The following is a 22,512-nucleotide window of genomic DNA, read 5'->3' on the forward strand; positions in this document are numbered from 1 at the left end:
CTCAATGAACTCGTTTCACTGGCCTTCATTCCCAAATTGGGCTTCCATGGATTGAGTAGAACATCGTTAAACGATTAGCTCATCCACAATAATCTATTCTGAACTCCGAGAGGCTGTAGGCTTTCGTTATATGCAGTCTATTATTCAGAGTCCAGTTTGTGAGTTTTATTGAATTAACTGGATGACTTCTTTTTTTCAAAGTCGGATCGAGGACTCTGAATGATTTTATGGTTTGGGGCTCGTCAATACAATCCATGCAGGACAGCAATGCCTAAAGGTTTTGATTATTTCTTGCCGCTTAATCAAAGCCAATTTTGCATCTCTTATTGAGTTTGTCACTTCTTTTGATGACTTTCTTCCGAGTCTGATGTGATTCGGGAGGAGCGTATAGACCGACTACTGCTGAACCAATCTATGAAGGGCCACAGTAGGCACAGGTGTTCCCTGTAGCTGCTCCATTAATGAAAGGCTAATTCTTTCACTAGACTACAAACCGCGAATGAATGTAAATGAATACACAGTTACACTGCAGGGTTCATTATTTGCTACCGTGTGAACTTTTAGAAAATGAGCTTTAAGACTATTTAGAAAGAGGTCAATGGGCACTTCAAAGTATTAGACTATAACTTAGGTTCATGAAATGGAATATAAAAGCAAACTGCGAGCTCATCCAGAATTAGATTGTAAACAGAAAGCCACAAACAAAATAAAGTGTGCTGTACAAGAATAATTTCAATTCAAATGAATGATATACTTAGTTCAGTAATACATATTTATTACCCTCCACTTGTAATTAAAGAGGGATCACACTCCTCAGCCTCCCTGGAAAAGTCTATTCGGAAGTCCTGGAGAGGGGGGTCCATCGGATAGTCGAACCTCGGATTCAGGAGGAAGAGTGTGGTCTTCGTCCTGGTCGCAGAACAGTGGACCAGCTCTACACCCTTAGCAGAGTCCTGGAGGGTGCATGGGAGTTCGCCCAACCAGTCTACATGTGTTTTGTGGACTTGGAAAAGGCATTCGACCGTGTCCCTCGGGGAATCCTGTGGGGGGGTACTCCGATAGTATGGGGTACCGGACCCCCTGATAAGGGCTGTTCGGTCCCTGTACAACCGGTGTCAGAGCTTGATCTGCATTGCCGGTAGTAAGTCGAACCCGTTTCCAGTGAGAGTTGGACTCCACCAAGGCTGCCCTTTGTCACCGATTCTGTTCATAACTTTTATGGACAGAATTTCTAGGCGCAGCCAGGGCGTTGAGGGGGTCCGGTTTGGTGGGCTCAGGATTGGGTCACTGCTTTTTGCAGATGATGTTGTCCTGTTTGCTTCATCAGGCCGTGATCTTCAGCTCTCTCTGGATCGGTTCGCAGCTGAGTGTGAAGCGGCTGGGATGGGAATCAGCACCTCCAAATCCGAAACCATGGTCCTCAGCTGGAAAAGGGTGGAGTGCCCTCTCAGGGTTGGGAGCAAGATCCTGCCCCAAGTGGAGAAGTTCAAGTATCTCAGGATCTTGTTCATGAGTGAGAGAAGAATGGAGCATGAGATCGACAGGCGGATCAGTGCAGCGTCCGCAGTGATGAGGGCTCTGCATCGGTCTGTCGTGGTGAAAAAGGAGCTAAGCCGTAAGACAAAGCTCTCAATTTACCAGTCAATCTATGCTCCTACCCTCACCTATGGTCACGAGCTATGGGTAGTGACCGAAAGAACGAGATCGCGAATACAAGCGGCTGAAATGAGATTTCTCCGCAGGGTGTCTGGGCTTTCCCTTAAAGATAGGGTGAGAAGCTCAGTCATCCGGGAGGGGCTCAGAGTAGAGCCGCTGCTCCTCCGCATCGAGAGGAGTCAGATGAGGTGGCTCAGGGATCTGATCAGGACACCTCCCTGGTGAGGTGTTCCGGGCATGTCTAATTGGGAGGAGGCCCTGGGGAAGACCCAGGACACACTGGAGGGACTGTGTCTCCCGGCTGGCCTGGGAACACCTCAGGATTCTTCTGGAAGAGGTAGAAGAAGTGGCTGGGGAGATGGAAGTCTGGGCATCTCTGCTCAAGCTGCTGCCCCCGTGACCCGATCTCGGATAAGCGGAAGAGGATGGATGGATACTTGTAAATAAGAGATGGACTGTTTGAGCATGGGAAAGGTGCTATATAAATAAAATGTATTATTATTACGATGAAAGAAACCCTTTACAAATTACTGCTTCTCACAGATTCAACCATGACGCCAGAAGCTCTATGTTTGTACAGGTCCCTTCATCATGTACAGCATTATTTGTCTGAAAATGTGCTATACAAATAAATGTTGTTGTTGTTTTCCCCCCTCACTTCAGATAACAGTAAGTAAATGTGAAACTATGCAGTGTAAAAAAGGAGACATGGAAAAGAACATGGAGGAATGTTTGCAAATAAAAGAAATCGTATGGCGCTTACTGCAACGCATAGATGGAGAGGTCAGGGGCCCAAGGCTGTTTTTCTTTAGTTATATGAACATAAACATTTAAGAACAGGCATACCCTCCAAAAATACTTACTTCTTTGGAATCCAACAATAAGCACCGTGGAATTTTTCCCCAGAAATCATCATCAGGGACAAGCTTATCATCTACAAGGCGGTAGATACAGTTGGTTTCTACTATTGCAGTTTCATAGAGCTCATCTTCTTCAGGGGTTCCAGCCGCTGTGAAAAGAATTAGAAAACGTTCTCCTGAGCAGTGGGCTGGAGTGCCAATCCTGCCACCAACCCTTAAGTTGTCCCTGCACGTTGGAGGACCTGCTTGCGGGGTTGGATGCAGATTAATGTCCTACCCAGGACAGAACAATTGCAGGTTAAAGGCCCAATGGAGTGGAGTCACTGCTGGAGTTTATGGGATTCAAACTGGCAACCTTTCAATTGCTGGCACAGAGCCCTAGCCTCAGAGCCACCACTTTGCCCTAATAGACAGATGGAACCTTATTTGTCCCCAGGGTGAAATTTGGCTTTTAACAAAAGCTCTTTAAATAAATACAAAAATAGACAGAAAAATATACATATATACAATATATTCTGAACACACACCATAATGACTAGTAAGATAGATAATTTAAAAATCAAAGAAAAATGCCTGACTTGGCAGTCAGAATCCAGGTGGGGTGCTATGCAGACATGTTGCTGTTGGTATAAAGAATCCCCAGTCATGTTTCTTGAGATACTTTTGCTGAATACTTCATTGTCTGAAAGTCCTCTGTGTTGGGAGTGTCAAAGCGAGGATGTGCAGCATTGTGATGAAGACCATGGAGCGGCTGCTGCTTCACCACCTGAGGCTACAGGTCCGCCACGCCCTCGACCCTCTGCAGTTCACATACCAGGAGAAGGTGGGAGCAGATGATGCCATCATCTACATGCTACACCGACCCCTCTCCCACTTGGACAGAGGCAGTGGTGCTGTAAGAATTATGTTTCTGGACTTCTCTAGCACCTTCAACACCATCCAACCTCTGCTCCTTAGGGACAAGCTGACAGAGATGGGAATGGGAGTAGATTCATACCTGGTGGCATGGATTGTGGACTGTCTTACAGACAGACCTCAGTATGTGCGTCTCAGGAACTGCAGGTCTGACATTATGGTCAGCAACACAGGAGCGCCGCAGGGGACTGCACTTTCTCCGGTCCTGTTCAGCGTACAGTGCATCCGGAAAGTATTCACAGCGCATCACTTTTTGTTATGTTACAGCCTTATTCCAATATGGATTAAATTCATTTTTTTCCCTCAGAATTCTGCACACAACAACCCATAATGACAACGTGAAAAAAGTTTACTTGAGGTTTTTGCAAATGTATTAAAAATAAAAAAAAATGAGAAATCCCATGTACATAAGTATTCACAGCCTTTGCTCAATACTTTGTCGATACACCTTTGGTAGCGATTACAGCCTCAAGTCTTTTTGAATGTGATGCCACAAGCTTGGCACACCTATCCATGGCCAATTTCGCCCATTCCTCTTGGCAGCACCTCTCAGGCTCCATCAGGTTGGATGGGAAGCGTCGGTGCACAGCCATTTTAAGATCTCTCCAGAGATGTTCAATCGGATTCAAGTCTGGGCTCTGGCTGGGCCACTCAAGGACATTCACAGAGTTGTTCTGAAGCCACTCCTTTGATATCTTGGCTGTGTGCTTAGGGTCGTTGTCCTGCTGAAAGATGAACCGTCGCCCCAGTCTGAGGTCAAGAGCAGGTTTTCATCCAGGATGTGTCTGTACATTGCTGCAGTCATCTTTCCCTTTATCCTGACTAGTCTCCCAGTCCCTGCCGCTGAAAAACATCCCCACAGCATGATGCTGCCACCACCATGCTTCACTGTAGGGATGGTGCCAGGTTTCCTTCAAATGTGATGCCTGGCATTCACACCAAAGAGCTCAATCTATGTCTCATCAGACCACAGAATTTTCTTTCTCATGGTCTGACAGTCCTTCAGGTGCCTTTTTGCCAAACTCCAGGCGGGCTGCCATGTGCCTTTTACTAAGGTGTGGCTTCCGTCTGGCCACTCTACCATATAGGCCTGATTGGTGGATTGCTGCAGAGATGGTTGTCCTTCTGGAAGGTTCTCCTCTCTCCACAGAGGACCTCTGACAGAGTGACCATCGGGTTCTTGGTCACCTCCCTGACTAAGGCCCTTCTCCCCCGATCGCTCAGTTTAAATGGCCGGCCAGCTCTAGGAAGAGTCCTGGTGGTTTCGAACTTCTTCCACTTATGGATGATGGAGGCCACTGTGCTCATTGGGACCTTCAAAGCAGCAGAAATTTTCTGTAACCTTCCCCAGATTTGTGCCTCGAGACAATCCTGTCTCGGAGGTCTACAGACAATTCCTTTGACTTCATGCTTGGTTTGTGCTCTGACATGAACTGTCAACTGTGGGACCTTATATAGACAGGTGTGTGCCTTTCCAAATCATGTCCAGTCTACTGAATTTACCACAAGTGGACTCCAATTAAGCTGCAGAAACATCTCAAGGATGATCAGGGGAAACAGGATGCACCTGAGCTCAATTTTGAGCTTCATGGCAAAGGCTGTGAATACTTATGTACACGTGTTTTCTCACTTTTTTTATTTTTAATAAATTTGCAAAAACCTCAAGTAAACTTTTTTCACGTTGTCATTATGGGGTGTTGTGTGTAGAATTCGGAGGAAAAAAATGAATTTAATCCATTTTGGAATAAGGCTGTAACATAACAAAATGTGGAAAAAGTGATGCGCTGTGAATACTTTCCGGATGCACTGTATATACATCAGACTTCCAATACAACTCGGAGTCCTGCCACGTGCAAACGTTCGCTGATGACACTGCTATCGTGGGCTGCATCAGGAGTGGGCAGGAGGAGGAGTATAGGGACCTAATCAATGACTTTGTTAAACGGTGCGACTCAAACCACCTACACCTGAACACCAGCAAAACCAAGGAGCTGGTGGTGGATTTTAGGAAGCCCAGGCCCCTCATGGACCCCATGATCATCAGAGGTGACTGTGTGCAGAGGGTGCAGACCTATAAATACCTGGGAGTGCAGCTGGATGATAAACTGGACTGGACTGTCAATACTGATGCTCTGTGCAAGAGAGGACAGAGCCGACTATACTTCCTTAGAAGGCTGACATCTTTCAACATCTCCAATAAGATACTACAGATGTTCTATCAGATGGTTTTGGCGAGCACCCCCTTCTATGCGGTGGTGTGCTGGGGAGGCAGCATAAAGAAGAGGGACGCCTCACGTCTGGACAAACTGGTGAGGAAGGCAGGCTCTATTGTAGGCATGGAGCTGGACAGTTTGACATCCGTGGCAGAGCGATGGGCGCTGAGCAGGCTCCTGTCAATCATGGAGAATCCACTGCATCCACTAAACAGGATCATCTCCAGGCAGAGGAGCAGCTTCAGCGACAGACTGCTGTCACTGTCCTGCTCCACTGACAGACTGAGGAGATCGTTCCTCCCCCACCCTATGCGACTCTTCAATTCCACTCGGGGGGTGGGGGTAAACGTTAACATTATTCAAAGTTATTGTCCGTTATACCTGCAATTTTTATCACTCTTTAATTTAATATTGTTTTTTATCAATATGCTGCTGCTGGAGTATGGGAATTTCCCCTTGGGATCAATAAAGTATCTATCTATCTATCAATCAATGTTCATAATGGCACTCATTTTTGTTTTCATCCTCTCTCATTGTTACTACCTCCATGGGGTCCAGAATGTGGTCTTTTAATCAGCTTGTTGATTCGCTGGGCTTACAAAAAACATAGCATACAAAAATCGCACTGTCCATCACAGAGTTGTTGGAGATGTGAAGGACGCCACTTCCCACATTGAAGGAATGCAGTGTCTTCTAAGGAAAAAGAGCCTGCTTTACCCTTACTGACGTAGTTCCTCTGTGTTCCAAGACCTGCCCAGCCTGTAATTAATGTGGATCCCCAAGTACATGTAGGGGTGGACCACTTCTGCATCCACTGCCAGAATCGGAACTGGACATACAGTAAGTCTCTTTGGTGCGGTGAAAGTCAATAACCAACTCCTGACAAACAAGTGTCACTTCTTCAATTTGGATCTTACAAGCATGGTGGAGCATATTATGGCACTAGTGACGACAGAAACTAGCTTCCGTAATTACTATCTAGACACTTACTGGTAGATGGTAGTGTGGCTGGGGGATACTCTAAACATGTAATGAACTTTAATGACCTCTTGGGCACAGCCATCAGCAGTGTGTCAGTCTGCAGAGAGAATGTCCGCTGCACTGAGAGGTTTACTTACCTTGGCAGTGACATTCACGTGAAAACAGTAGGCGGATTGGGAGAGCATGGGGTGGGGGGGGTCATGAGGTCACTGGAAAAAGATGTGTGGCGCTCCTGATATCTATGCAAAAGGACGATGGTCCAAGTCTTTAGAGTCCTGGTGCTTCCTGTTTGTGAGACACGGACACTATCCAGTGAGCTGAGATGAAGACTGGACTCCTTCAGTGCTGTGTCTCTTCAGAGAATCCTTGGGCACTGCTGGTTTGACTTTGTGTTGCTCACAGAGTCCCAAATGAGGCACATTACCTGCATTGTGAGGGAGCGTCAGTTATGGAACTATGGCCCTGTGGCGTGATTCCCAAGGGTGATCCAGCTCACAGGATAGTTGAGGACCGGAGTGGCTGGACCAGGCCAAGGGGACGCCCACATAACATCTGGCCATGGCAAATGGATGGTAATTTCCAGAGGGTGGGACTGAACTGCATGTCTGCCTGGGGTGATGCCAACTGAGATTCTGAACGGTTTCATCATGTGGTGGGTGCGGCAACTCGCTGTAATGGCGAATGCTCCCCAGCCTGACCTGACATAAACTGGAATTTGCCATCTGTGAAAGTAACTGAGCTACCACAAGACAGTTTGGGCTCTTCTTTAAACTACATGGCACTGTAAAGCCCTGTTTAAAAAAAAGTGTGTAATTAATGTAGTCTCTTAATGCATGTAACAAGACTCACTGTTGTAAAATATTTAACAAAAATGCGGCAACTCTTCAATGACATAAATACATAAATGCTAGCCAACATTCAATTCAGTTAACCAAGTCCCCGAATGCACCTGAATGTTACACCATGCAGACATTTTCTAACCTGCTTCCTTCATTCATTCTCAAACCTGCTTAATCCTAGTTAGGCCCAAGGGTAGCTGCTGCCGCTTTCCTGTTCTTACCATACATGACAGAAGAAAGGTTTTAAAAGAGTTAAACACATATACTATAAAAGAAAAACTCATTAATACAATGCATTCATGTGTATTACAAAAAAAAGTATTACGATATTGCCTTATCCTTTAAACTAACCTTGGTAATTGGACTGTCCACCAAGCAGCTTCCAGAACTCTCTGGCTGCGTGACTGTGTGTATTAATCCCTTCCTCGATGGTCTGTATGTAAGGGGATCGACATCCCAAATCCCTTTTAGTCTGGATGAATGTTGCCAGTTCAGAAGCCTGTGAAAGCAGGCAGGACAAACAAACAAATAAATAAATAAAGAAATAAATATATTCCGAGAACGAGTAACCATGATTACAACAGAATGAACGTTGAACAGTGGGTCTACTGTACATTTTGGCATCAACAAAGGGCAAGCTGTAAAGGAAAATAAAATATCAAATGCATCCAGCATTTACAATACAAATTACGGATGTGTGAAGACACAAGTCATCAAAATGGGCAACTTTAATGGGAAGATGCAATAAAAACTAAATATTAGTTTCACCCACTTGCCTCTGCATGAGAACAAACAAGTTTAGAAAACAAACATATAAATGAATAAACCAAAATGTTTGATTTACTAAGAAGCTTAAATCAAATATTGATTATTTAATTACAAGCTCATGTACATGTGCAAGGCTTTCATCTAAGCACTTTCAGAATGGGAAAGGCACTACATAAATAAAATGTATTATTAATCTAGGAATAGACCAGAATTTGTAATGCTTTGAAATATACAATAAAAAAAGCAAAATCCACCTACCACCTACTCTCAAAAGTTTACTTTGGCTGTTGGCCTCTCTCTTTCTCATGGTGGGGACTGAATTGAATTTAGTTTTGTTAAGTTTGACTTGATTGTGTGGAGTGTTACACGGTACTAGGGGGTTCCCCCCGCTCACTTCACTTGCCAACCCCTCTGCCTGCGCTACACGCCAGCCCACTTTGCGTCGTCAAGATGGGGGCTGAATGCACCTCAAGGAGACGCAGTCGCTCCTCTGAAACCCCCTCTTAAGCGGGGATACAATGGGAAACAAATAGTTGTTTTTTTTTTTTTTTTTCCTCCTCTTTGCTCGATCAGTTCCTGGCTTGTTGCTGTTGCTGTGCCACGTCATCTGTATCTCGCACGGTGCTTCAAATGTTTAAAGGCCTGTACAGCAGCTGTCCTACTCTTTGTCTTTTATTCCCAGCCCCGGGCGTGGTTAAGTCTCTTGGCACAAAGTCTCATCTCGTGGGACGCGAGTTCTTGATATTTTTTAGTTTATAATTTAAAAACGGAATAAGAATCTGAAAATCTACCAACATCACATTAAAAGTTCGATAAATTCTGAAAAGAATGATACCAAACACATATATGTAGGTTTTAAAAAAAGCCTGATTTAAAGCGTGACAAATAACGTAGCAGAAAATCGTTGCACTTTTAGGCTTAGGATTTTACATATAGAGATAGTAGATAAATAAATTCAATAAAAGTTTAAAAAAAAAAAAATCCACCTTCAAAATATGTAATGGTGTATAGTGCGTCAGACATATAACAAAGTTAAAAGGGAATTAAAGGCTTGAACCAAAGGGTACATTATTTTTTACTTTGTTATAATTTACAGTTGCTGAATAATCCTAACAGGTGGTCTTTAAGATCTGCAGAACTACACAACACAATGGACTCCCCCCTTTCCCAAGATTTATCACACTACTGATTCAGACGGCGCCCCAATTTGTAATCAGATTGTTGATTGAAAACATTTATCCCATAATCAGACTATTTTTATCAAAAGGCAAGAATAAAAAATAACTTAATTGAATTAGTATATGCAAAATTGGAAATTAACACATTATATAACAATTTACATTTTGTCAAAGTGGGTACATTTTTACCGACTCACACTCCAGTTACCGACTCCACAGCCCTGCAGATGTGAAAGGAAAACCCAGGAATTATCTGGGGATATCAACCACGTGTACGCAGCGACTCCAGGGCATTGCTAGTACATTTTTTCAAAGTCAACTTTATGCTGCTCAAATATTTTGTGAATCGAGTGTCTTACCTTTGCTTTTTCAATGACGTTGGCAAATTCTCCTACCCATATAAAGCAGTGATGTGGCGTTACCAGCAAGAAACAATCCCCACTGTTCAAAGACGACGCTCTAGGTTCAACCAGTCTTGTCTGTATGTGCCTGCGCCCTTAACAAAAGCAAGAGTTATAAAACAGACCCATGAAACCAGTTTGTAATAGCAACTGACATTAGAAGAGAGTACCACACTATTATTTGGGTATTGGCTGAACATTTTAAGTACATTAAAAGAAGGGCATTCTTTTAATTACATGTCTCATTTTATAGCAGGAAAGTAGAGCAGAAAATCAAAATGGATAAGGTTTAGATTACACCTTTCTCATTTTAATAAGCATGATAGTATACAATACAGTGGAACCACGGGTCACGAACGTCTCGGACCACGTACAAATCGGGTTACGACCAAAATGTTCGCCAAACTTTTGCATCTGTTCACGACCACACACTCGGGTGACAAACAAATCAGTTTCCCTTCTGGTTCATATGTGCCGATGATTTCCGCATGTGTTCAGTCTCTCCCTGTATATTGTTCTCTGTCAGACGTGCATGCATTCGCTGTGAACTCTTTGGGCTTTGTTTCATGTGCTTTTGCATTAATTTTGCAATTAACCATGGCCTCTAAGCAAGTGAAGAGTGGTAGTGTTGGTGAGAAGAAAGGTTCGAAGAAAACTGAAATCGAATTAAAGAAATTATTGAAAAGTATGAGCGTGGCGTTCGTGTTATGGATCTTGCTGCCGAGAACAAGAAGTCAAAATCTACGATTTCGACTATTCTAAAGCAGAAAGAGGCCATTAAAGCAGCTGATGTTGCAAAAGGGGTTACAGTGCTAACCAAGCAGAGGCCTCAAGTGCTGGAAGAGGTGGAAAAACTGTTGCTAGTGTGGCTGAACGAGAAGAAACTTGCAGGGGAGAGCGTAAGCGAGGCGATGTTATGTGAGAAAGCCAGGAAGATTCACAGTGACTTGCTACAAAACTATCCTGGCTAGTTCTTTCATGGCAGAACTCAACTCATGCAAGGTTAGTTTTCTTGGTTGTTTATGGTTAGTTTTTGTATAAATTAAGGATTTTTCAAATTTTCATTTTTTCCCCCCGTGCTTAAAACTCATTAAAAAAAAAAAAAAGTGTTTACAGTAAGTGGTTCGTAAGGCTACAGCGCAAACTCTTGCAAAGTTAGTTTTCTCTGTTGTTCAAGGTTTTCTCAGTGTTATTCAATGTTTTTACATTTAGTTTACTATTACACTGTGCATTCTATGGTATAATTAACTATTTTTGTGCTTAAAAATCTTTAAAAAAAAAAAAAATATATATTTACATACAGTTCGTACGGTCTGGAATGGATTAATTGTATTTACATACAATCCTATGGGGGAAATTAGTTCGGGTCATGACCAAATCGGGTTGCGACCAGTGTTTTGGAAAGAGTTATGGTCGTGACCCGAGGTTCCACTGTACTTTTAAACTGAAGTTGTACATTACTGAAAGTCCTTACCCGATACTCTAAAACTCTAATTTTTGGATTCAGCACAAAAAAAATAAGATTCAGGTATTTTCATTCCTACTACCCAAAAAAAAAAAATAAACTGTGGACCAATTTAGACTTCTATAAATGTATAATTCTACTCCAGAAACCTTAACTCAAAGAACCTTGAGTTGTGTCAGTATACACTATTGTACAGAGTATTGTGAAGGCGAAGGATCTTGGAACAGTATAAGCCATCTCGATATCCGTCATCAAGCCTGCCATACTTAGTTTATGGATCAAGGGAGCTGAACATGATCTAGACGGAGTGGTGGCTCTGAGGCAAGGGATCTGCACTGGCAATCGGAAGGTTGCCGGTTCGAATCCCATAAATGCCAATAGTGACTCTGCTCTGTTGGGCCCTTGAGCAAAGCCCTTAACCTGCAATTGCTGAGCGCTTTGAGTAGTGAGAAACGCGCTATATAAAATGTAAAGAATTATTATTATCAGACAACATTGGGTTCAAGGCAGGAATCATCCCAGGACTGTAGCAAGAGTACACAAAGCTAAAATCAGGTTTGCTTTCTTGACTGCCATCACTATATTATAGGTACTTGATGATGAAGAAGGAATATCCAGTCAGGTATTGTAGTCGACAGCCAAGTTTGGGAGGATCCTGCTTGGTAGGAATTTCAGCTGCCTAGGGGAGGTGTCATGTTTCTATGACTACTGAGGCAGGAAATGGGACATTTTAGCGGGAATTTTTTTTAAGGAAGACTGCTAACCAAGAAGGGGGAGGAGAGAGAAAGGAAGCAGCAAAGCCAAGGGCTCGTCCATCTAAGCCTAGGAAGATGGTGAGGGTGAACTTCACCCAGGGACGTTCGCCACTTGTGGGGTGACTACCCAGAAGAAAAGAACGAGCGAGGATGAATGTATGGGTTTCTTTATATGGCCAGATGGTTTTCCGAGTGCTCCTGCTGGCGAGTCGGACTCGCTCTTAATTCCTCAGGATAGCGAGGAAGCTGCCATATACACCTGCTGTCTGTTTTTTTTTTGCAACATCCAGCAAGAACTGCAAGACAGGATTGGTCGTCATTTCACCCGGACTCTGCTTAATCATTTTCTTATTTTCCGTTTGTACTGTTTTCTGCGTGTGTACATCGGACCGGTCCGTGAGAAACGGGATCACAAAATGAGCACCCTGTCACCTTTTAATGGACATGTGTAAACCCTGGTTTCTTGACTGTAATACACTTTCATATTTAATTAATTTTACTTATCATCAGGGTTTCTTTTGACTATTGGCGAGAGTGGGCGAGTAGAGGGGTCAAAGACCAAATATTCTTAATGCTAGTATCTCTCTTTCAGACATCGTCCACTTGTCTTACAGGCAGTGAAGTGTAGCGATCGTATCTCTTTTGTAAGGCCATTGTTACCCACTCATCGCAGACATCTGCACTCATTCATATATCGTGCTCTGAAGAATTACTTACATTTAAAATCTGTTAATTTTTTTTGTCCAGCGCCTCCTAACTGGTACAAGCAAGACCCCACAAATTACATACTGTTTGACTTGCTGTCTTTTTATGCAAGACACTGAGTTTTTTGGACGAGACGAATTTTGTCCCTCTTGACCTGAAAAATTCCTTCATTTTTAGGTTATTGTTGCACCATATTTTGGGAAGGAGATTACACACTTATGATGAAGAGTAAACCAATAGAGGTCTTCAGTAAAAAACAATCAGAACTTGTTGCACATGCCACATCAATGAACCCCAGGGGCTCACAACCTAATGGGGTACAAGGGGTCACAGTTACTTCTTTTCAAAAAACTTTGAAAAAATGGGGATCAGTAAAACAAGACGACGACGACTGGACTCCTTCAGTACTGTCTCTCTTTGGAGAATCCTTGGGTACCGCTGGCTTGACTTTGTGTTGCTCACAGAGTCCCGAATGAGGGATGTTACCTACATTATGAGGGAGCATCGGTTGCAGCCCAGAGGGTGATCTGACTCACAGGACCCTCATATTGCTGAGGATCCTAGCAGCTGGACCAGGCCAAGGGGATGCCCACATAACACCTGGCTGTTGGGGATTGCTGGGGTGGTGGGATAGGACCGCATGTTTGCCTTAGGGGTTGACAACAGGGATCTCAAGCCGTTTCACTGAGTGGTGGTTGCAACAATGAGCGCTGTACAAGCACATGCTCCCAAACCTGACCAGACCAGTAATACGGGTCAGTGGAGTGTCGCTTGATATCACTTTGAGTAGTCAGTCGTAGCCCTACAAGAACCACTCCCAGCAGGTTAAAAATAAATAACTCACATGCTTATGTTTGTGATCATTTTAGACCAATGTTTCTTAAACTTGTTCGCACACCACAATCTTGCCCTCCTTAGTGTCTTCAAAACCCAAGTCCATGACGACCCTCAGATGCCCCCCCACCTTGGAGAATCGGCAACAACAGTCACAGTACAGCAACGTTGATGCTTAAACTGCCCATTACAAGACACTTCAGACCATGTGGGACCCTTTCCCATTGAATACAATGGTGAGTCATCACCCTGTGCGACCCAAAATTACTTTAAGAAACTACACTTTAGACCAGGGGTGGGCAGATTCAGTCCTGGAGGACCGCAGTGGCTGCAGGTTTTTGCTCCAATCCAGCTGCTTAATAAGAAGTACTTATTGCTCAAGTAACACTTCTGCTTTACTTTAGTTGTCTCGCTCGTTAAGATTTTGAACTCTTACTGCTTTTTAGTCTTAAACAGCTGTAGTCTTGGTTTTTAATTACAGTAATCCATCCTCCATCGCGGGGGTTGCGTTCCAGAGCCACCCGCGAAATAAGAAAATCCCCGAAGTAGAAACCATATGTTTATATGGTTATTTTTATATTGTCATGCTTGGGTCACAGATTTGCGCAGAAACACAGGAGGATGTAGAGAGACAGGAACGTTATTCAAACACTGCAAACAAACATTTGTCTCTTTTTCAAACGTTTAAACTGTGCTCCATGACAAGACAGAGATGACAGTTCTGTCTCACAATTAAAAGAATGCAAACATATCTTCCTCTTCAAAGGAGTGCGCGTCAGGAGCAGAGCATGTCAGAGATAGAGAGAAAAGCAAACAAATCAATAGGGCTGTTTGCTTTTAAGTATGCGAAGCACTGCGGCACAAAGCTGTTGAAGGCGGTAGCTCACACCCCCTCCGTCAGGAGCAGACAAAGAGAGAGAGAGAGAGAAAGACAGAGTTTGTTTTTCAATCAAAAATCAATACGTGCCCTTCGAGCTTTTAAGTATGCGAAGCACCGTGCAGCATGTCGCTTCAGGAAGCAGCTGCACAAAGAAGGTAGCAACGTGAAGATAATCTTTCAGCATTTTTAGACGAGCGTCCGTATTGTCTAGGTGTACGAACAGCCCCCCTGCTCACACCCCCTACGTCAGGATCAGAGAAAGTAAGCGCAAGAGAGAGAGAAAAGTAAGTTGGGTAGCTTCTCAGCCATCTGCCAATAGCGTCCCTTGTATGAAATCAACTGGGCAAACCAACTGAGGAAGCATGTACCAGAAATTAAAAGACCCATTGTCCGCAGAAACCCGCGAAGCAGCGAAAAATCCGTGATATATATTTAAATTTGCTTACATATAAAATCCGCGATGGAGTGAAGCCGTGAAAGGCGAAGCGCGATAGCGAGGGAGTACTGTACTCCTTATTAGCAATAAGATGCAAACAATAAAAGAAACCAGCATTTCTCCATTTAGCTTGTTTCCATTTACACCTCTGTGTGTATTTATCGTGCACTATTGGGTTTAATTAAATACCTGGGAGGAAAGTGAAGAGAAAAAAGTGAAGCACTGAGAATAACTTGTCTGTTTTAGACTTCTAATCATTTGGAGGATATAAGAATGACATGGCAGAGTTAAAGCACCAACCAGCCATGAAATTAAATAATTGACAAGGATTGTTTTTTAATTAAGCAACTGGGTTGGAACAAAAACCTGCAACCACTGTGGCCCTCCAGGACTGAATCTGCCCACCCGTGCTTTAGACTATTTCAAGGCCAGCGAATTATGAATGATGTAATTTTTCAAGACATCTAACCCCTCAATGGACCTCTATCAGAGTGTGAAAAATGACAAATCTTTATTACAATTTGAATATTTAGACTTTAAAAATTTAAAGTGAACAACACACTTAAAATTTCAAATATTTGAAATTTTCAAATTTCAAATATTTGATGCAACTGTTCTTGTTTATTATGCACTTCGACCTCATGAAGCAAATCAGCACATTTCTTATGGGCACTCCAAATCAAAGCAAATTAAGATTTTTATGAGTAACAGGCCATCAAAATTAGAGATAAAAAAGTTACCTTTAACTTGAAGCAGCATTAGTTTTTTATATGGCACCGCACTGTTGTTTGACATTTGTTCAGTCATGTTTACACTTCTCAAGCTGACGCTGCTGAAATTCTCTTTACTCGCTAGGCCAGCTAATGCTACATCAGAGAAACCAGAATTTTTGGCCACTGAAAGGGAAAAAAAGTGAATTATAAAAACGCAGCAATTTATAACATGGGGGGGTGGGGGGGGGGGGGAATCTCCATTATACTCTGAGTGATTAAACAATGTAACATTAAGATTATTTTTTACCCATTGTGCAATCCTATATACGGTGGTAATAAAAAGTCTACCTCACCCCTACCAAAATCACACATTTTGTGTGATAATAAAATGAAACCAAGAGAAATCCTGTCAGAACTTACTCCACCTTAATGGCAAAATTTCAATCTGTACACAGAAGGTGAAAAACTGATTAATGAAAAAAATCTCTTGTTGCGTTACTGTGCAGACCCCCTAAACTAAAACTTAGTTGAAGCCCCTTTTGATTTTATTACAGCACTCAGTCTTTTTGTTAAGAGGCTATCAGTTTGGCACATCTCGACTTGGTGATTTTTGCCCTCTCCCCTTGCAAAAAAATTTCCAGATCTGTCAAATTCTGTGGGCATCTTGTGCGCACAGCTCACTTCAGGTCACCCCACAGGTCTGGGTGGGCCCTGGCTGGACCATTCCAGAACTTTGATCTTCCTCTGATGAAGTCATTGCTTTGTTAATTTTGAGTTATGCTTTGGGACGTTGTCATGCTGAAAGGTGAAGTTCCTCTTCAGCTTTCTAGCAGATGCTTGAAGGTTTTGTGCCAAAATAGACTGATACTTGCAGCTCTTCAGGATTCAGTCCACCTCGACTAAAGCTGTTCCTGCTGAAGTAACACAGACCCAAAGCACACTGCGGCCTCCATCATGCTTCACTGTGGGTTTGCTGTTCTTTTGATGATGTCCTGCCGTGATATGTTTGCATTAAACCCACCTTTTGGAATTATGGCCAAATAGTTCAACCTTGGTCTCTGCAGACCAGAATACGTTTGTCCACATGGTTGTGGGAGACCCGGGTAGACCTTTTTGCAAAGTTTAGCTGGACTTGGATGTTTTTCTTTGTGAGGAAAGGCTTTCATCTTACTACCCTACCACATGAAACAGACATATGAAGAATACGACTGATTGCTGTCACATGTAAGGAGCAACCAGTACTTGTCAGGAAATCCTTCCAACTCATTAAATGTTGCTGTAGGCCTCTTGGTGGACTCCCTGAGCAGTTTTCTCCTTGTCTTCTCATCAGTCCTGATCTTGGTAGAGTCACTGTTGAGCCATATTTTCTCCACTCGTTGATGCTTTAGGTACTTTTCTGTACCCTTGTCCTGACTGATACCTTTCAATGATGAGATGCTGTTCATGTTTGTAAATTCTTTGCAGACCCTGGCTTTCAGAGCATGTGGTAACCAAGAGGCTATCGGAATAATCCTACAGGAACAGCTAAATGTTATCTGAGCTCAATCAGAGCCACTGTAATTAGTGTCAGGTGTTTACCAACAACTATTTAAGATGGGACTTGTGATTGGCTGATTCTGAATGAAGCCACGTCCTTGATTATTAAAGGGTCTGCACACTAATGACTCCAGGGTTTTATAGGATTTTTCCCCCCTTTTTTCATTAAATATAATTTTCTGATTTGTTAACATCTCCTGTGTATAGATTGCAATAAAACGTGGAATACACGCCAACAGGATTTCTCTTGGTTTCATTGTTTTATTAGACAAAATCTGTGATTTGGTAGGGGGTGTGTAGACTTTTTCTATCTACTGTATCCTATATTATTGGCCACTTTTTCAATAGCAGTCCTGTTACAACATTTAACATTAACTGATATTTCTAACAGAGCAACAAAAACAAGAATTTCCTATACTACAGACAGGAATTTTGATATTTTAATTTGTCTTTTTGATATGACCTTTGGAGGTCACAGCACAGGGTCAGCCATTGTACAGCGACCCGGGGGTGTTTTTCGGGTTAAGGGTCTTGCTCCAGGGCCCAGTAGCGTAGGATCTTAAATAAACACCCATCAAATAAAGTTCTACACTCATCAAGTCTAATGATTAGAGAAAAAAAAATTAAAAAACAGAAAATCTTAAAAGTCCCAACAGCCACTAAAGTCTCAGAGAGTGAAACTAAAGAATTGTAAAACAAAAAACACCCCACTCACATTTTTCCGCTTTCATTCTTTTCGACTCCATAAAGGCGATGTTTAATCTCTGCTCAGTGTATTCGTGACGGATATCTTCTCTCGCAGCTAGCAGCTTCAGAGGGTTCTTAGATGACTGAACGTTTCGAGTAGGCCTCACTGCTCTTTTATGTTCCGTTACAGCAGAAATGAGCCTGGTAGACCGTGAAAGAGAAAGAAACCAGCGTCATGGTGAGGACTTGGTGATGTCCTCTGTCACCTATCCAGTGTCCCTAAGGCTTCAGAAAGTGCCACTGCTGTGGAATACATCCTATATTACTCCTGATCCAAAGACAGGAAATTCTTCACCTAATGACTATAGACCAGTGGCACTCAACGTCTCACATCATGAGTGGAATAGAGGAGTCCTCTTGTGGTAGACCACCTGGACCCACTGCAGTTTGCCTATCGGACAAAGATTGGAGCGGAGGATGCAACTATCTGTCTGATTCGCAAGTCTTATTCTCACCGTCCTGGACAAAGCAGTGAGGATTATGTTTTTTGATTTCTCCAGTGCCTTCAGTACCATCAAGTAATCCCTGTTAAAGGGGGAAACTCCGAGATTTGCAGGTGGTGGAGCTTATGGTGTCCTGGATAACTGAGTATCTGTCAGGCCGTTTGAGAGACTCAAGGATTGTGAGAGCAACACGGGAACACCACAAGGAACAGGCCTGTCTGCTTTTCTCGCTTCACTCTGTACACCTCCGACTGTAAATATAACTGCAGCTCATGTCACCTGCAGAAATTCCCAGATGACTATGTACTAATGCGGTGTATTGATAAGGAGGGGGGATGAGACAGAAGAGAGGAGTCAGGTGGAAAAATTTGAGAACTGTCTGCATCTTTACATCAGCAAAACCAAAGAACTGGTTATTGGCTTTCGCCGCATCCAAAGGGCAGCACAAATTTTTAGCAGTGTCCCCGTCACCGCACTGGGGCAAAGGGATCCCCGCACAGAGCACAGAGTAAGCGCCCCCTGCTGGCTTCACCAACACCTCTTCCAGCAGCAACCCAAGTTTCCAGGTTGGTCTCCCATCCAAGTAATGGGAAGGCCCAAACTTGCTCAGCTTCTGAAGTGCATGTGGCATGGCTGATCATCATGTCTCAAAGCAAAAGTCATCTCAAACTGGTCTCATGGACATGATAAGGAGTTCATTGTTCTTTGGCGGTCTTCCCAATCACCAGATCTGAATCCAACAGAACAAGTTGGAAGTGAAGTGCAGGTGATATGGCTGCTGGAATAGAAGTACCTAATACTTATTGTTAAACAGCATGGTGCAATGAAAATAAACCAAAATCAATTAGATAACAAAATCATCATAGGGCTGTTAACTCAACCAGGCATCTAAAGTGGCACACACCTAGTGATGATCTCGACAGCTTAAGAAAATGCAGTGAATTGTCACAAAACCTCAAGGAGGACCAATTACCCTAAAAGAGCGACACATCAAACCATGTTAATAAACTAAATTATGCTTGCAAATGCTTATTGAAAATCGGGAGTGCTCTCCCCTAGACTTTCTCATATACTCAGATACACTACAAAAAATGAAATCTAACCAAGTCGAAAAGTATTTATTTCATGAGATTAAATCTCATCTTCCTTATTTGAGAATTGTTGACTTATCGAAAAATTTGTATTTACGATTATTTAGCTTACTTTAATAAGTCTTGTCAAGTAAATTTTGTTTACCCCATTGGCAGATTTGTTTGCTAAATAAAAGCAAAACCGCTCCCGTTCAAAGTTTTTTTGTCTAGTTTTTGCGTATGCATTTTTTGCAGTGTACAGGGATGGATTTTTAAGGAGTAACCTGCAAGACAATGATTTTTACATTATGTACATTAAAGAACCATCAACAACAAATCAAATCAAATGAATAATATATTGAACAATTATTATTATAAACATCTACGCGTGAAAGTGTGTGTGTATCCGGCCCGGAAGCGAGAGGTGGAGTCGGGGTAAGGGCTCCACCTCCGAGGATACGCAAGTGAGGCCAGGACGTCGGCAAAGCGAAACCTCCGAAGAATGAGTCACTAGCTTAGCGGCTAATACAGGAGCAAGGCGAGCACATCGGCAAAACGGTATCTCTTACTTTTCCTCCCGCTGCTAACACTCGAGAGGCGAGCACGCCGGCAAAACGAAACCTCAGAAGAAACTTTCAATTTATTACCTGACATTTCAATTTTTTTCTGACGATTTCAATAGTTTCTAGGACCCTGTGCTTTTTATAGCACGGGCTTACACAGCCAGTTAGTATTATAAAAGTAAAGTTGAATAAATCGGACTCCGCAGCTGCGTGAATAAAAGTACCACTTCCGGTTAGCAGAAATAGCCCAAAAGTTGACACAAATCTATGTTTTGACCCCGGTGACCCTGTGTTAGGATATAGTGGGTTGGACGATGACTTCCTGACTACTTGGTTGACTTAGGTGAAAGCGTACTCAAGTTACCATGTTTACATACACAAACACACACACACAATTCCAAAAATGGTATTTTCGGACTCCGGGAGGTCTAAAACGACGAGATTCATCAATATCTCAAAATGAAACTTTTGGAGGATTCCAATACTTTCCCTACACTTCGTATAAGAGAAAGTCAGGAAGGTCCAAAACGTCGAGATTCATCAAAACCTCAACATTGAATCTTCAGGCGATTACAATACTTTCCCTATACTTCGTATACGAGAAAGTAAAAATGAATATCGTAAAGGCTGCCAATGGCTGACGGCTACATACTTGTTGTTGAAACTAGAAGAAAAATAATCACAACGACAGAGCTTAGACCATCAAATGAGAACAATCGTGATATTTACACTCAAAGATACAGAAGAGGAAGCCTCCACATTGGAATTTCCTGTCTATTCAGAGACTAATGAGAAAACCAGTGGCCAAACACCAGATATTCTTGTACGATATAATTATTAAATAAAATGCTGAAAGCTTACCTTGGAGATGAAGGATCAAAAATGGCGTCAAAGTCATCTCTCTGAATCTCTACACCAGGCAGGTGTGGAAAATGCTGTATGTGACGATAGAACTTTGCAAATGTTTCTTCATCGTCCAACTTCATCACCTCCTTCACCTTCTTTTCTGTTACTGTTAAAACGGTCTCTTGCATTCCCGCCACTGAAGTGAGATTAAAATAGAAAAAATTATTAATCTTTCAAAGTCTAAACACAAAACCTTTTATTTTACACAGCACTGGGCACAAACACGCAGGCAGGCTAAAATGATAAAGCTGAGAAAACACAAGGGTCTCAGTGCAGACTATCAAGGCCACCTAACTTGGACAACTCTGGAGATTACACTTAGAGATAGAGAGATACTTTATTAATCCCAAGGGGAAATTCACATACTCCAGTGTCTTCATAGAAAGCAGGGACGATCCTGTTTAGGGGAGATATTTTGGACTTTGAGATCTTTGCGTGGGTACCAAAGTGAGGTGGCAGAAGGACAGTCCAAGGGTCAGGAGTTCCCAATAGACAGACGTGCCTGCTGACAGGGAGTAGGATAGACATGGTGGACATCAGAGGGGAAGCTGCAGAGTTACATGCAAGTGTCAGTGCAAAGGTGGAGTTGACAGGGAGATAAAAAGAGCTGTTAGGAGTCGTCTTCAGTGAAAGGCCGGGGTATGCGACAGGGTTCTGCTAGTGCAGGGGTGTCCAACTCTGGCACTGGTGGGCCACAGTGGCTGCAGGTTTTCATTCTAACCCTTTTCCTAATCAGTGACCAATTTTCACTGCTAATTAACTTTTCCCTTCATTTTAACAGCCCTGTTTTGAAGGATTCAGTCCTCCGAATTGATTCGTTTCTTTATTAAATGGCAGCCAATAACTTTCCCCTTCATTTTAACAGCCCTGTTTTGAAGGATTCAGTCCTCCAAATTGATTCGTTTCTTTATTAAATGGCAGCCAATCAGAAATGAGATGTGAAATGAGCCAACAGATGAGCTGCTAAATTGGAACGTCAAACTCCAGCCAATTTCACTCCAACCAGTTTCTTAATTAGAAGCCAATTCTTGCTGTTAATTAAAGTCATTATTGAATATCAGGACTTGTTGCTGCTCTCAGTCTGCCACAGCAGACTGTTGAAATTCTGTTTTTTGTAAGACCACCGTTAAGATGTAAGGCAAAACAAGCTGATCAGCAGCAAAATTGGCTCACGAATTGAGAAGATGGTTAGAATGAAAACCTGTTGCCACTGCGGCCCCTCAGGACAAGAGCTGGACACCCCTCTGCTAGTGTATGGAGTGTTAAGCAAATGCTAATGGAGTGCTATTTTCTGAATGGGTAGATTTTGTGGAAGAATAATTTTAGGGTAACAATATTCATCTTAAAGAAATAGCATAAAGAGTTAATAAATGTCAGAAACCTGTTCAAGCACACCAGGAAACCAGATAAAGGTCAAATGAACAACAAAATGTACACTGAAATATAAGAATTGGATTAGGAAAAATACTCAGATGGTCAAGTAAATAATGTACCAGAAGAAAAGGTTGATGTAATATACAAAATGTACTGAAGGATGACTAAGAAATCAGCAGATGTCCTACTGCAAACGAGAATGGACAACTGTTGGATGCACAGAAATTTCAAGGGTGGTAGTTCATCTCATAAGAAGTTCATAAAAACAAAGACT

The 22,512-nt window shown here is 42.6% G+C and overlaps 1 protein-coding gene across 1 annotated transcript in view; it reads right to left on the reverse strand.

Annotated features, from left to right (window-relative positions):
• svila (supervillin a) overlaps positions 1-22,512 on the reverse strand; it is a 249,514-nt gene that overhangs the window by 51,340 nt on the left and 175,662 nt on the right. Inside the window, exons 22-27 of the mRNA XM_051929021.1 lie at positions 20,820-21,000; positions 17,851-18,023; positions 15,627-15,782; positions 9,770-9,906; positions 7,816-7,963; positions 2,520-2,665 (exon numbers count right to left, since the gene is read on the reverse strand). Coding sequence (XP_051784981.1) covers positions 2,520-2,665; positions 7,816-7,963; positions 9,770-9,906; positions 15,627-15,782; positions 17,851-18,023; positions 20,820-21,000 — 941 coding nt within the window. The remainder of the gene's footprint in view (positions 1-2,519; positions 2,666-7,815; positions 7,964-9,769; positions 9,907-15,626; positions 15,783-17,850; positions 18,024-20,819; positions 21,001-22,512) is intronic.

The sequence above is a fragment of the Erpetoichthys calabaricus genome, chromosome 6 (genome assembly GCF_900747795.2).
Source record: "Erpetoichthys calabaricus chromosome 6, fErpCal1.3, whole genome shotgun sequence".
Classification (NCBI taxonomy): domain Eukaryota; kingdom Metazoa; phylum Chordata; class Cladistia; order Polypteriformes; family Polypteridae; genus Erpetoichthys; species Erpetoichthys calabaricus.